Here is a 16,002-nt window from a genome sequence, read left to right on the forward strand (position 1 = left end):
TGTGTGTGCGCGCGCATGTGTGTGTACACACAAACATACACATATACCTTTATACCTTTTTGTACCTTTCAAATGTGCTGTGCACCGACTGCCTATTTGAACTATGTATTTCATTCATTTTTAAAGGATTCCAGAATTTTGCTGGGGTATTATTTACTTAATAAGATGCTCAAAAGTCAACTCACTGGATAACCTCACACAAAGAAAAACACCACTCCGTAGCTTCTCCATGGCTACAGACTACAGAGGCCCAAAGGTGGCCCATGAGGTGAGAGGATTCCTCATGGGTCCCCACCTTACTACTGGACCACTGTTTTCAAGTACAAGGTCCGTAAGTAATATGACAATGAGCAAAAACCACTTACCTTAAATCCAGGAGAAAGGTTCAACCTTTGATCTGTACCACTCTGCAAATATCCTTTTTGAGCCTACTCCTGCATCATAGGATAGTGATAATTACTACCTCTCAGGATTTTTCTGAGGATTAAGTGTGGCATTTCTAGAAATGTTCTGTAAAGTGGCAAGGAATGCCCAGATAATTGTCACCTCACTTGCCCATTGTGCCTTCTCTCCTCCAGGCCTGTGTTCACATTCTCTACCTGGAATACCCTTTCCCTTTAGTCTATTAGGGGAAATCCTAGTTGTTTAAACTCTCTGAGCCTCTATTCCTCTATTAGTAACATTAGTAAAATAACAGTAGCCATAAAAAAGAGATAATGTGATTATGAATGTGCACAATATGTGGCCAGAGTAAATATTCAATAATTACTAACCCTTATTATTATTATTCATCTTCAAGGCTGGCTGGAATATTACTTTCTCTGCTAAACCTTAACACCTCTAGGCATATTATTATTATTAATTACTAATTTTTAATTACTCCATCCTCTGGAATAATTCATACCTTTATTATAGCACGCACTACTTTTTATTTTAGTGGTTTGGTTACTCATCTGTCTCGCTACTACATATGACATCTCTAGGGCAGTAAGCATGGAGCACCAGTCTTGTATCTCTGAGATCTGACATTGACTGAGTACTGCAGAAATGGTAAACAGAATGGAAATGAAGACATGGTAGCCAGTGGTCCTTCCCCTGGCCATGGGTCTTCAAGATTTCACCTCCTCCTCTTTTCTTTCCAAAGAGCCAAACTTGTACAAAGAAAAGTCAAAGCCTGAAGGGCTGCAGCTGCTTAAAGGACCAGTTCCCCAGCTCCCAAGGAAACTGGCAGTGCTTAGTCCTGTGCTCACTGACTTCTTCAAGGCAACACCTGGCTACTTTTCCCTGGCAGCTTGCCCTCTGGAGCCACTCCCATGCCTTCTGGGGATGGATGACACAACTGAGTGGTCTTCCTGCAGGAATTTGGATCCAAGCCTCTCCTCCCCAGCGCACTGGACTTCCCTGCATTGAGCCATCTCTTAGTGTAACAAAGTTCAGTGGCACCTCGCTCATGGCTCCTTGCAAGCACTCATGCCCAAGGACAGAGGCCAGCAAGTATCCTGGAGTTCAGGTCACTGCTGTGCCTCAACCCTCTCTAAAAAAGATACATTGTGAAGATCCTTCTCCCTTTCCCCAAGGACCTGTGTCCCACTGCCCTCCGAAGCAATCCTTCCCCTCCAGGACCTAGCCTTTTTTTTTTAATGGAGGTACTGAGGATTAAACCTAGGACCTCATGCTTAGTGTATGCTAAGCACATGCTCTACCACTGAGCTATACCACCTAACTCCTGTCCTAGCCATTTGTCTTGGGCTTAATGCCAAGGAAAGATGGAGTTCCCATCTAGGTCATAAATTGGGGACTAAAAGGAAAAATCATAACTTGAACTGTTTTGAGGCTTTTGATTTTAAGATCTATATTTTTAAATTTAATAATACATGCATTATGTTATCTCATTATACACCTCCCATTAATATCTTATACTACATATATCTCATTAATACTGTACATGTATACATTGCATATATCATTATTTGCCTATATTTACCTGTATTATCTTATTTCGTTGTCACAACAACCATGAATTGTTCTCATCCCCATTTCAGTGATGAGGAAATCAAGGCTGAGAGGAGATAATTAACTTCCCAGTTAGGAAGTAGCAGGGCTGAGATTTGCATTCCCCTCTCCCAAGTCAATGCTCTTTGCCACCATGCTGCACTCTTGAGGCAGTAGTGATGTCTTATGGTCATCCTTCTTAGAGTATAATGAAAACAATGGACCCTCTCCCAAGAACAATGCACCTCTGTATCCACTCACTAACATTTTGCACTAAGCAAAATGGCTCCATCCATGGGCCATAGACCTTAGTTTAAAAAAACCTCAGTGGTAATGGACTAATTGCCTGGTTGGAGGTGAGAGAGTATTCTCCATTGATTCTCCAAGGCTCCATGGGCCCACCAATCACACTCCCAACCCTGCTGATTATGATTTGTAAGTCCGGCAATTATAAAGCTATTTGGAGCCCATGATGAAGGGAAATTCTTACCAGCCCCTTGGCAAAAAATAGGCTCCTGGAGTTTCACAGGAAATAAGACAACCATCTTCCCTGGGGGCTGCTCCTTGATTATCTCCAGAGGGCAGAGGCCTGGAGGGGATGCCAGCCTGACACTCGTAAAGGTTGCTGCATTCTACTTGCATAACAACATTACCAGTTAATCCATTGCAGCCTTGGTGATTTAAGCTGCCAGTTTAACCTCAGTCCAATTCCTTCTCTTTGGCCCTGAGTTTCCTGGGCTCTGCTTCAGGTTCTGTCACTGGTTTGCTGTAGACAATCTTGAGAATGTTACTTAAGGTGAAGAGGCTAAGAGGACAAACAGCAGATCATGGTAGACCAGCAGTTCTCAAATGGGAGTGATTTTTTTTTTTTTTTTTGCCCTGCAGCTAGGAGACATTTGTCAATATCTGACATTTGGCAGTTGGTTGTTACAACTGGGGGAGAGGTTGGTACCGGCATCAAGTGGGTAGAGGCCAGAGATGTTGCTAAACATCATCATACAACGCGTGGGATGGCCCACAGCAATGAATTATCTGCTCACAAATGTGCCAAGGGTGAGAAATCCTGTGGTAGAAGACCATGATGAATGTTAGATGGACTTGGATTGAAATCGCCGGCCTGCTGTATGATCTTGAGTAAGTCACTGAACCCTAGATGAGGCGGCACGGTGATTAGAACATGGGTTTGGAGTTTGAATCCCAGCTTTACTAGCCAGCTGTATGACCTTCACAGGATTCCTCATGTCTGAGACTCCCTTGTTTCCTTACTTACAGAATGACTTATTTCATAGGGATGTTAGAAGTTATTCACTGAAAATACTTACCACTGCACCCGACATAGGAGTGCTCAAATGTTAGCTGATGTTCTAACCAACACTGGCTTTTCCTCTTCTACAGCACGTAGCTTTTGTATCCACATAGTCAACAATTTATGGCATTGTTCAGTATTGTTTCCACTCTGTTGGTTTCTTAGCATTTCCCAAGACTCCTAGGAGGATGCTTAACACCTAAATACCTGTATGACTGTCTTTAAATTGCATATAAATTGAATCCATTCTTTTTGACTCACATATTTTGGTGTTTTAACCCTTTTTGCTAGCTACCCGTCAGCTGGAAGGTGTTAACACTAATTAGGAATGTTCTTGGTCTCACTAGTCAGTTTTGCAATAAGTTGAGATATAAGGTTTTCAAAAAATGGGTGCCACTTATGTTATTACTCCTTTTGAAACCACCCAATTTGGGGCAGACAATATCTACCAGCACCTAAGTTCATTCTGTGATTATATCAGCCTAGCTTTCTCTTACCTGGGTCTTTAGTTCCACTGTAGCCAAGTTGGGGGCACCTGCTGGGCACAGACTGAAACCACAAGGAAGATGCTGTGTGGAGCTCTGTAAACAACTTGTTAGTTGGTTCACCCCCCGAAACACCCTTTTCATCCTTATCAAAGATAGGGATAAAAAACTGTAAAGCCCCCATGAACAGAGACCGTGTCCCTTATCTGTTTTATTCAAGCACGTTTAGGCGCTCTAAGAAAGGCCAGTTGGGAACAAAAATGAAACTTACAGGTGGGGCTAAGTGCAGGCAGATGGAGGCTCCCTCCACCTCTAACGTGCTATACAACTTCTTTGGGATGAAGTTTCCCTATCTGTGCTACCTCAACTGTGTGGCCAAAACGAAAACAGATGGGACAGCACAGCAGGTAAAGGTTTAAAGCCGGCCTGAGGGGGGAGTCCCCAGTTCTGCCACTTACCAGTCTGTGATGTTGGACAAGTTATTTTGCTTCCTTAAGCATCAGTCCCCTCATTTGCAAAACAGGTATAATCATTGTACTTACAATTCATAGGGTTGTTGAGATAACAAATGTAAAACACTGGGTACAGAGCTTGGTGCAAATTAAGCCCCTCAAAAATTTTACAAATTATCACACCAATAATATTACACAAATCCATGCTCCCCCGGGAGATGTTCTTAGTCACACCAATGCTGCTTCTCACTCCTGAGGAGACCCTAATCACCAATGGCTGACCCAATCCCACTTCCCTTGTCCCGCCTTTCCATGAAGGCCTTACCCAAGGGCAAAGGACAGAGGCGCAGGCATATGGGTTTAGAGAAACGTCCTGTTTAATGGTAAAGCTTAGCACACTCCAGCACCGGGCATGGCCTGGGGTCGAAGCAGCAGGGATGGGTAGGCGACTTCCACAGAGCCTCACATGGCGAAAAGGATGAGGAAGGCAACCATCAAACAGAAGAGTCCCATGGCCTCAGACAGGGCAAAACCCAGAATGGCATAGGAGAAGAGCTGCTGCTTCAGAGACGGGTTCCTGCCGGGGAGAGACCGAAGCTAGCCCAAGGGAAGGAAGGGGTGAGGGCATGGGTCATGGGTGATGGTGATGGAGGATGCAGGCAGGTGAAGTGAATGGGGAGTGCTGAAACTGGGAGAGGGCTTAGCTTGCATATATCGTGGGGACTGGACAGACAGGCAGAGTACCAACATGGTGAGTTTAAATGAGCCAGGCTGGAAACATATTTATTTAAATTCTGATTCAGAGGCCACTGGAAAAAAACAGGTAGATGAAATCAACTCAAAGCTAGAAGGATCTCTGCTGAAGCTTCCTCCAAATAGGGTGAAATTTACAGTAGGAGATGCTTGAGGCCACCCCAACTTACCTGGCATAGCCAATGATCAAGCTGCCAAACACTGTTCCAATGCCGGCCCCCGAACCAGCCACACCAACTGTGGCGGCCCCAGCACCAATAAACTTGGCCGCTGTGTCAATGTCCCGGGAGACAACACTGGTCTGGAACTCCCGCCTGGCCACCTGGAGCGGGATGCTGCTGTTGGAAGGCTAGAAGGAGGGGTAGAGAGGGAAGGAGAGAAAGAGAGAGAGGAAGAGAGATAGTGAGGCACAAGGACAGGTGGCTGACTCCACCCCCCATCCCACCCACCTGAGCCCTGAAATTGTTGACAAATTGCTTAGGAAGTGCGGAATGCTCAGACTGCAGAGCATGCTGGGAATTAGTTTTAGGGTCCATTTCCAGGTAGGGCTAGGGAAACTTCACTTTTCCAAGAACCTCACCTACTCAGAACTATTAAAGCACCACAGATTCTCTAACACTCCCCCCACTTTGGCCCAAAGGCAACTCAACTTAATTAAAGTTCCCCAGTCTAAGGAAATTCTTAAGAGGACCCATTCTCCATTACCTGTTCAGATGGGATCTCTGGCCTACTCAGGAAGGAGGCAGACACAGGCCTGATTAGACCCCTGGTACAAGAGCGGATCTATAAAATCAGAAAGACACACTCCCCTAAATCAGGCAAGAAAAAAAAAAAACCCTTCAAACAAACCAAAAAGCCCTAATTGCTGAGCTTCTGTGAAAAGTAACTACAAATATTATAAATAAAACAAGCCTACTCTGTTTCAAGGTCAGTTAATGTAGTCCTATGTGTACCAGTCAGGCCTGCACCAGAGACAGCTGTCCTGAGACCCTGGTGTAGTCAGCAGTAGCAACCTTCCCATTTAAAACTGAGTGATAAAATTCACTTCCATGGGCACAGCCCTTATCAGTAATTCAGAATGGAACAAAACGCCACACTAACATCAAACCAAGTACAGGAAAGAAGGTTTATATCCAGATCACCAAAGAAATCAGAACGGGAAAATATTATTATGCTAAAATGCAGTCACTGTTACACATTCTGAATGGAGTGGGTCAGTAAGTCAGCTGAGGTTCCTGAAACAACCACCTAAGCAGAGACTCCTGTAAGGAGGCTTTCTTGCGCTATTTCAAGAAATATAATTTAGCAGTCCTAATACAGATGCATGGATCCCACCTCGCAGGGTGCAGCCTGGGCATCAGGATTTTTAAAAGCTCCCTAGGTGATTCCAATGTGCAGCCAAATTTGAGAATCATTGTTTCAGTGGACTGTCCGGCTATGGCCAAGCCAGACTAGGGGTAAAGGTCAGATGCAGACTCTCAACACATTCCAAAGCCAAGACAGATTGATTTACAGGCCCAAGTAATCAGAGGTTAACTGCATCACATCCCACAGCTTCCCTAAAGGGGCAACATCATCAGGATGCCAAGCTCCTCTCAATTCATTCATTAAACAATGAAGTCTCCCACCCCGGAGGAGCAGCTTACCAGAGCAGGAGGAATGAGTAGCGCCCCGGTGGTCTGCATTTTTTCAGTCTGCAGAAGGAAAAAAAAAATCCATTGACAGCCTGGTTGTTTGCTTATAGTGACGACCTTCGGTCGTCCCCTTCACCCGGCCCGTCGTCCCCGGACCACGCTCTTCCTCGAACCGTGCCCCAGCTGAGGAGAACATTAGAGGTCAGAGGGACAGCGCGAACTCCCGGTCCACCACTTTTAGAGCGACAGGTCTGCAAAGGAAGGTCATGGAGATCGAAAGTAGAGGAAGGAGGCCCGAGCCCCAGGAGGGAAATGTTGCCCAAAGAGAATGGTCTCCCGGGAAGACTGGAGGCAGAAACTGGGCAGGTGCCGCTCAGGCTCCTGCCCATTTTACACAGCTGTCCATGGCCTGCTGGGACAGTTAATCGATCATTACCGTTGGTAATTAACATTGTTAAGGCTATAGACCCCCATCGCCTTTCCCGGCCCGAGGGGCAAATTCCCCTCCACATAACCCTGCCGCTTGATGGCTTTCGGCCCCAAGTCACCTGCACTCCCACTGCCCTGCTGCCCCTGCTAGGACCACAGCGCTCGCTCGGCTCAAGGTGACTGACTCACCTCCCGGCTTTAGCCCTAGGACTCAGAGCTCAGCTACAGACCCACGTGTCCGGGGCTCCCCCCACTCTCATTGGCCGCAATCCCCCACGCCTTCATTGGTTAACATCCTCAAGTCCTCCTTTCTTAGTGGTTTTCCGCAGCTTCTTCCTTTGTCTCCACAGGAGCTTCGTGGCAGTTCCCGCCTCCATGCGGGTAAAGGCGGGGTTTTTCTTCGAGATCTGGCTTCCGATTGGTCAATCCCTGAAGTGCTCGACCATAGAGTCGGCTGGACTCAGAGGTTCCGTAACATCCCGCACAAAATGGCGGCCAAGGTGGAAAGCTGCAGAAAAAGGCGTGGGAGAGATGACCGGACGCCTTCCGCAGAAAGACACATGACCTTGGACCTTAGCCTTCATTCGAGCGCTCGAGCCTTGAGGCGCGTTGCATGTTGGGATTTGTAGTCTGGTCAGCCCCCTCAGTTTCCACGCCCCGCCCCATCCCCGGACGGCAGAGATCCCGCGAGACGTTCTTCCCGAGGCTGGGAGAGCCAAAGCCTTTGCAGCAATTCGCGCGCTAGTGATTCGAGGAAGCGTAGCGTCCGCTGGGGAGCTTAAAGAACGATTGCTGGCTCGGAACTTCGCTAGTGGGCGAACGCGCTTATGTGGACCTTTGCTGGTGTTGAGCAGTCATGTACTAGCAACCAGTTGGTTTCTGTTTTTTAAAAAAAATACTTTCGTGTTGTGAAAACAACATTCTAAGGATAAAACACTTAATACCCTGATAGAGAACCGACCAAAGGATAGGAACAGGTAGTTCACTGAAGAAGAAATATAAATGGGAGGAAAGAATGTTCTGCTTCACTATTCAAAGAAATAGAAGTTTAAACTGAACATTTCACATTTATCGAAAGAACACAGTTCTTTTCATTAATGTGAGCCAGGCACTTCTGTACTGCTGGTGAGAGTATGAGTTGGAACTTTTCTTGAAAGCAGTTTGGCATTGTTGACTGAAAGGCTTTGAATGGTCCATCCTGTTTGACCCAGAAATTCTTGAGGAATTGGGAGCCTTTAAACTCTCCATCCTCTTTGACGCAGAATATCACTTACAGAAATCTATCCTGGAGAAAAAAATCAGAAATGCAAAGATTTTCTTCAAAGGATGTACATTGCAGAGTTTATCAAAATTGGAAACAAGTAAATGATAAATAGTTAAGTGATTTATGATAATTTCACTTGATGAAATAAGCAGACATTTAAAATAATCTTTTTTGTTTGTTTGTTTTTCAGCTTAAATAATAAAAATTTATTAAGAATTCCTGGAATGATGGTTGTCATCTCTCAGCCTCGAGGGAAGAACCAACACTAGAAAATCACCGAGACATCACACACTACCCCAACACCCCTGGCCAACATAAGGGAGGTTAGTCATTTCTCTGAAAATGAGTCAGTTGTCATTTATTCAAAAAGAGTTGGAGGGCAGATGCAGAGGGGACCATCACATGATACTGAGGCAGCATGAGGGTGTACTAAACCCCAAACTGCGTCCTCAAAAACCAGAGGAGAAAGAGATCCACTTCTCTGTGAGTTGAGTTCTTGATCACCAGGCTCAATTATTACCCTTGATGTAGCTATCACTTTGAGGTGAAACTTTTTCATGAGGTGAAATTTTTATGCTGTCGGTTCAGTACAAGCTTGTCAGCGGTGAGATAGATAGGATTCTGTGATGGAGTGATTATCTTGTAGATGTTCTGGGCTGCCCGGATCTTGTGCTATTTTGATGTAGCCAGAGTTCTTGCCTAGTGCTTCTCTGAGGCAAGTATGGTGGGGTAAAGTGTTCACCCAAGGTCAAGTCTCAATCCCTGGCCTCATCCTTACTCCCCTCACCCCAGCCCTCCTCTGGGGTGTCAGATCCAAGATTGCATTCAGGAGGCTTGTGCCTGGCCCTATTTTGGTCCCTACCTGTGAAATTCCCTGCAGGCAGCTGCCAGGAACAGGAGGAAGCTGCAGAAACTGAGGCAAGTCCAGTAAAGCCATGTTTCAGGAGTATTTTATACTGAGAAAAATTTCATGATGTAAGGCAAATTTTAAAGATGGAAGTGCAGAACTGTGTAGTATTGTGAAAAAAAATGGAAAAAAGATGAAAAGAAAATAAAACAGTATTAATAGTTAATTCTAGATGATGTAATAAGACTGATTTATATTTTTATGAGTATGTATTAAATGTATAATAGAAATATATTAACAATTATGCTAATCTGGAAAGTCAAGACTCTGGACTCAGAAAAAATATAAGATTGAGACTTCAGATATCCTGCCAAAATTGTATAATGGAAAGAATGTGGAGTTTTGAAATCATGAAGACTTGAGTTCCTATCCTGGCTCTACCGTATAACTGGATATGTGTATCTGAGCAGATTACCAAATCTCTTTTGACTTTAGTGCAATAAGTTACCATTTGTCGAGGACTTATCACATGGCAAGCATTGTGTTAGGTTCATTCACCTGTAATAGGATTTAATCCTTACAAAAATCCTTTAAGTGGGTATTATTATCCCCATTTTACAGATTTCTCCATGTTACAGAACATCTTTTTTCAAGTTTGGCATATTTGGTAAGAAGTGAAATCAGTATTTGAACCGAGGTAGGTCTGGGTCCAAAACATTTAACCATTAGCTCTTGAGCCTCCCTAAAACTGGAGAACCTATAAAACAAGGTTAATACTACTTACCTTATAGAAATATGAGATAAAATAAATGCCAGGCATAGGTCTGTGTTTGGTGAATATTCCCTGCCTGTTACTACTCTAGGACAGGTTATATTTTCATGGGGTCATCCCTAACTTTGTCTCCACATATTAATTTTTTTTTTCATAAGCAGATTTATCACACAGCTCTACTCATAGCACACATTCAAAATTGTCAAGTTTATCCTATGACCTGCTGGAAATCAGGCAGTTCAGTGCCATGTTTAGAATGTGGATTTTGGAGTTAAATAAGCAGGATTCAGATCCTAGCACTGCTGCTACTTACTGTTGTGTGATTTGGGGCAAGACTCAACCTCTCTAAGGCTCTGTTGTCATCTATAAATGGGAGATAACTCTTTGTCAACAGTATTGTTATGAGTAAATGAGCTAGTACATGTGGAGGTGCTCATTTAATTATTGAAGTAAAAGGTGCTGGTAAACTTGGAGAAGCTGTGGGAATTGGAAGGCAGTTGGGAAACCTCAAATCCAGATCTGACATCTTGGGGGTTGTACCAGCTGTCTTGGAGAGGCCCAAAAAATTCTGTAGAACTCTGAGAGAATTTCTGAGTAGGCAGAAAAGCTTTTGATGAAGGTGACAAAGGGTAAACTTGTGGGTAGTAAGCCATCAGGTCCCTCTTTCCAAAAGCATTTCTGACTCTCTTCAAAACCCACCTCTTCCACCCAGAGTCTCATTTCACATCTTCACTTCCTTTGAGCCCAGTTCTTCACTCTTCCTTTAGAAGTTCATTTCTGAGCACTTAACAGCTCCAAGCACCGCACTTGGTGCTGGAAGTACACAGATGAATAAAACCAGTTTTCACACTAAAGAAACTCAGAATTAGCAAGAAAATAAATAGGTAAATAAATGCTTAAAGCTATTACCTTAATAAGCACAACAAGAAAACTACCTGCAAAATACAAAGAAGGGAGGGACTAAGTCCATCTGGAGAGAAACAAGGAAGGTCTTTTTGAAAAGAAAAAAAGATTTTTGGGCTGAGTTTTGAGGATAAACATGTTGGCTAGATAGATCAAGGGAGAGAGTGACAATGGATGACACTCTTCCAGGCAGAGTGAACAGTATGTGTAAAAACACAGGAGAGTTTGGTATACCAGTCAGTCATGGCCAGGGCACAGCTGAAATATGACTGCCACATTTCCATTTCTGGCAATATGGCCAGACCAAGTATTCTGAAAATCCTCTGCCACACACCTAAAAACGTTACATAAAATATAACAAGTATATTTTTAAATGCAGAGCCTTGTTTTTGACAGCTAAAAGAAAATGTATTCTATATTATATCCAAATTACCAATTTCCCACAGTCTGAAAAAATACCTCCTTTGCCAAATGACCCAGCTGGTGATGATATATTCTGTAACAACAATGGTAACAAATATAAAAGGAGAATTTCTTTGGTGGGGGTAAGGAGAGAGATGATTCATGGTGATAAATGCTAGCTTTTAAATGCATAGCTGAGCTCACAAGAAAGTAAGGCGAGTCCTTAGGGACCTAAAACAAAGAGAGAACATAAAACCAAAGCAGTAAACATGTAATATTAAACTGAAGCCGCCATGGCTGGGAATATAGTGGGATAGAGAAAGGGGTATCAGTCACAGAAATTAAGTGACTTGAGTTTTAATCCCCTATAGGGAGAGAAGGGTTTCGGATCTGTATAAGATAAGGAGTTAGAATTGAAATTTCTAAATAAAGCTAAGATCCTCAAAAGGCTACACCTTTTGAAGGATGGACTTCAGATGTGGACTACCATTCACAGGGAGGTAAGAAGGAAGCTTGTCTGCCTATTCTTGGGTCTGGGTGGGGACAAAAAACTTTCCTGAGAATTTATAATGACAAGATTATACTTTATGTTGGATTCAAATCTTTACCCTGTGTCCAGGAATGTCCAAGCTAAGGAATTGACATTAAAAGTGGTTCTAGGCTGGGGATGTCCCTGGGACAAAACAATGTAAAACTCCTCTGGGCCCATGCAGAACTCCCACAGTAACTGAAAAGTGATCTTCACAAAGAAACAATCCACAATGAGCAAGGATCAGCAAACATAACAAAAAGCACGAATTTCTGGTAACACAATATTCAGATGGCAACTCAGCTTACAGGAGGTAGTAAAATATTGTGATTAAGAGTATGGACTTTAAAGCCAGACTGCCAGTATTCTAGTCCAGGCCTTCTACTTACTGTCCGGGTGATCTTGGGCAAGTTGATTAATTTCTCTTTCCACCACTTCCTTTCACAGGGTTGTCATGAGGATTAAACAAATTAGTATCTATAAAGTACCCAGACATAGTGTCACAGATGTGTTTATTGTTATTTAAAACTAAGTATGTTTACAAAGACATAAAGAAAAAAATCAAGATGGTATAAAAAAGAACTTGCAGATTTGAAAAAGAAATAAATGGAACTTTAAAGAATGAAAAGCATAGTAATTAAAATTAAGAAAAAACTTAACGGATAGGCTAAAAAAGAGATTAATGACAATTGAAGTTCAGCTGAAAATAGGTCTGAGAAAATTATTCAGGTTCAAATACAAAGAAATAAAAGATCAAAAGTATGAAAAGGAGGTAAAGGGACATGGAAGGCAGAATGAGAGCTAACATACATCTGATTAGAATATTAGAAGGAGAGAATAGAGAAAATGGGAAAGAGTCAGTATTTGGAAATATAATGGCTGAGAAATTTACAGACTGTTGAAAGACACGAATCCTTTGGTTTAGGAATCTCAACAAATCCCAAGTACAACAGCTATATAGAAAAAGAAAAATCCACTACTATTCCCATTTTAGTCAAACTGCAGACCACTCTACAAAGAGAAGATATTAAAAGCTACCACAGAGAAAAAACAATTTATCTACAATGGAAAGTTTCACTGAGAAGGTAACATTTGAACAAAGACTTGAAGGAGAGGTGGTAAGGCATAAGGATATCTGGGGAGAACATATTCCAGGCTGAAAGAACAGCAAGTACAAAGGCCCTGTGGCAAAAGCCTGATTAACATATTCTAGGAATAGGGATAGACCAGTTTGAATAGAGAGGAGGGAGCAAGAGGGCGCATCATTGGAGCTGAAGTCAGACAGATAATGGTGGTAGGAGTAGGGGTGGGAGAGGAGGCCTTGTAAATGTTAGCTTTATACGAATTTTGGCTTTTACTCTGAGTGAAACTGTGACTCATTAGAGAGTTTTGAGTAGAGAAGTGACATAGTCTGACTTATGTTTTAAAAGTATAACTGAGAATTGAGTATTGAGGTAGAGGTAGGGAGACAGGGGGACAAACAGGGATGCCAACTGGTGGTTATTGTAATAACTTAGATGAGAGATAGTGTGGCTTTGCCAAGATGGTAGCAGTGGAAGTGGTAAGAAATGATAGGATTCTGGTTTTAATTTGAAGGTAGAGACAACATAACCACTATTAATGAATGACAAGGATAAGAGAATGAGAGGAATTAAAGATGACTTCAAGGCTTCTAGCTTGAATAGCTGGAATAATGGAGTTGCCATTAACTGAGATAAAGTTTGACCATGATTATAGCAAGGTTTTTTTTTTTTTCTTGGAAAGTGGGATTAAGATTTCAATTTTATCATATTAAGTTTGAGATGACTGTTATACATTTCAAGTGAGGGACAACATTTAGGCATTTGAATATATGAGTGTGGGGTCTAGGAGAAATCTGGGCTCGAAATATGTATTTGGGAATCATCAGTACATAGTTGGCATTTAACATCCTGAGACTAGATGAGATCATCAAAGAGTGTATCACACCTAGGCATATGGTAGCCAAATTGTCAAAAGACAAAGATGAAGAGAGAGACTTCAAAGCAGCAAGAGAAAAGTGACTCATCATGGACAAGGAATCCTCAATAAGATTAACAGCTGATTTCTCACCATAAACTATGGAGGCCAGAAGTTAGTGGGAGAACACGTTTAAAGTGCTGAAAGAAAAGGACTGTCAACCAAGAGCTCTATATCTAGCAAAAATATCCTTGAAAGGCCATAGGAGAAATTAAGACACTCCCAGATAAATAAAGACTGAGAAAATTCATCACTACAGAATTGCCCTACAAGAAATACTAAAGGGAAGTTCTTAATGCTGAAATGATAGGGCCCTAGACAGTAATTCAAATCCACATGAAGAAATAAAGAGCATTAGCAAAAGTAAATAGATAGGTAAATATAAAAGACAATATGAATGTATTTTTTAATAATTCTTCTCTTCTACCTGATTTAATAGACAATTACATACTAACCATTAAATACAAAATAGATAAACAAGTTCCTTCTGTATAGCATGGGAACTACATTCAATATCTTTAGTAACCTACAATGAAAAAGAATATGAAAATGAATATATGTGTTTATATGTATGACTGAAACATTATGCTGTACACCAGAAGTTGACACATTGTAAACGGACTATACTGCAATTAAAAAAAGAGAAAAAGGGACAATTATATAAAACAATAATTATAAAGTTGTGTTAATAGGGTTCTTAATATCTAAAAATGTAGTTTATAAGACAGTAATAATAGAAAGGAGAGGGCAAGGAGTTAAGCTATCCTGGAGTAAAGTTTTTGTATGCTATCAAAATTAAGTTAGTATTAATCTGGGGGTGGAGGATATAGCTCAGTGGTAGAGTGTGTACTCAGTGTGCACAAGGTTCTGGGTTCAATCCCCAGTGCCCCCATTAAGGGGAAAAGAAAAAAAGAGTTAGTATTAATCTGAACCACATTATTTTAAGTTGAGATGTTAATTATAATCTTCAGGATAACCATTAAGAAAGTAACTTTTTAAAATACAGTAAAAGAAACAACAAGAGAGTTAAAATGACATACTAGAAACATCTATTTGACACAGGGAAGAAATTCACAAATATGTGGAAATTAGAAAATATGTCCCTGAATAATTAATGAGTCAAACAGGAAGCCTCAATGAAAATTAGAAAACACTTTGAGATAACTGAAAACAAAAACACAATGTACCAAACTTCATAGGATGCAGCTAAAGCTGTACTTAGAAGTAATTTTATAGCTATAAATACCTATATTAAAAAATAAGGAAGATCTCAGGGGGAGGGTATAGCTCCGTGGTTAAAGTACATGCTTAGCATGCATAAGGTCCTAGGTTCAATCCCCAGTACCCTTCATTAAAATAACTAACTAAATAAATAAACCTAATTACCCCCCAAACAAACAAACAAACAAACCAAAAAAACCCCAAACAAACAAAAAAAGGGAAGATCTCAAATCAACAACCCAATCTACTTCAAGAAACTAGAAAAAGAAGAGAAAACTAAACCCAGAGCAAGCAGAAGAAAGGAAATAATAAAGATAGCATGGAAATAAATGAAACAGAGAATAGATGATAGAGAAAATCAACAAAACTAAAAGTTGATTCTTTGAAAAATTAACAACATTGACAAACCTTTAGGTAGACTAACCAAGAAAAACAGAAGACAAACTGCTAAAATTAGGAATGAAAGAGGAAATGTCACTATTGACCTCACAGAAATAAAATGGATTATAAGGGAATACTATGAACAATTATATGCCAATAAATTAGATAACTTACATGACATGGACAAGTTCCTAGAAAGACACAAACTACTGAAACTGACTCAAAAAGAAATAGAAAATCTCAACAGACTTATAACAAGTAAAGAGATTGAATTAGTAATTTTTAAAAAGTCACAAAAAGGAAAACCCAGGCCCGGGTGGCTTCACTAGTGAATTCTACCAAACATTTAAAAAACTAGTATCAATCCTTCACAAACTCTTACAAAAGATAGAAGAGAAGGGAACATTTCTCAACTCATTCTATGGGACCTGCATTACCGTGATACCAAAACCAGATAATGACATCACAAGAAAACTACAGACCAGTATCTTTTATGAATATGGATGCAAGGGCCTTCAACAAAATACCATCAAACCAAATATAGCAACACATAAAAAGGATTATATGCCATGACTGAATGGGATTTATCCTAGGAAAGCAAGGTTGGTTGAACATACAAAAACAATTTTTTTAA

The 16,002-nt window shown here is 41.4% G+C and overlaps 1 protein-coding gene and 1 non-coding gene across 4 annotated transcripts; both read right to left on the reverse strand.

Moving 5' to 3' along the window:
• Window positions 1–4,594: 4,594 nt before the first annotated feature.
• On the reverse strand, window positions 4,595–7,432 carry ATP5MC1 (ATP synthase membrane subunit c locus 1). 3 transcript variants are annotated; one of them, XM_006176410.3, is made up of 5 exons: window positions 7,241–7,432; window positions 6,635–6,682; window positions 5,694–5,771; window positions 5,159–5,337; window positions 4,595–4,812 (listed from the first exon to the last, which is right to left on the reverse strand). In XM_006176410.3, exons 2-5 carry the CDS (start codon window positions 6,671–6,673, stop codon window positions 4,698–4,700), a joined length of 411 nt encoding a protein of 136 aa, XP_006176472.1. In that variant the 5' UTR covers window positions 6,674–6,682; window positions 7,241–7,432; the 3' UTR covers window positions 4,595–4,697. The 3 variants fall into 3 exon arrangements, with proteins under 3 accessions (XP_006176472.1, XP_006176471.1, XP_032313709.1); XM_006176409.3 differs by having other exon boundaries at window positions 7,171–7,432; XM_032457818.1 differs by lacking the exon at window positions 7,241–7,432 and having other exon boundaries at window positions 6,635–6,706.
• A 1,688-nt stretch (window positions 7,433–9,120) lies between these two features.
• On the reverse strand, window positions 9,121–9,394 carry LOC116656908. The gene has a single exon (XR_004311915.1). It is a non-coding gene; the product is annotated as a small nucleolar RNA U89 (small nucleolar RNA).
• Window positions 9,395–16,002: the final 6,608 nt, after the last annotated feature.

This window comes from Camelus ferus, chromosome 16, assembly GCF_009834535.1.
Source record: "Camelus ferus isolate YT-003-E chromosome 16, BCGSAC_Cfer_1.0, whole genome shotgun sequence".
NCBI lineage: Eukaryota > Metazoa > Chordata > Mammalia > Artiodactyla > Camelidae > Camelus > Camelus ferus.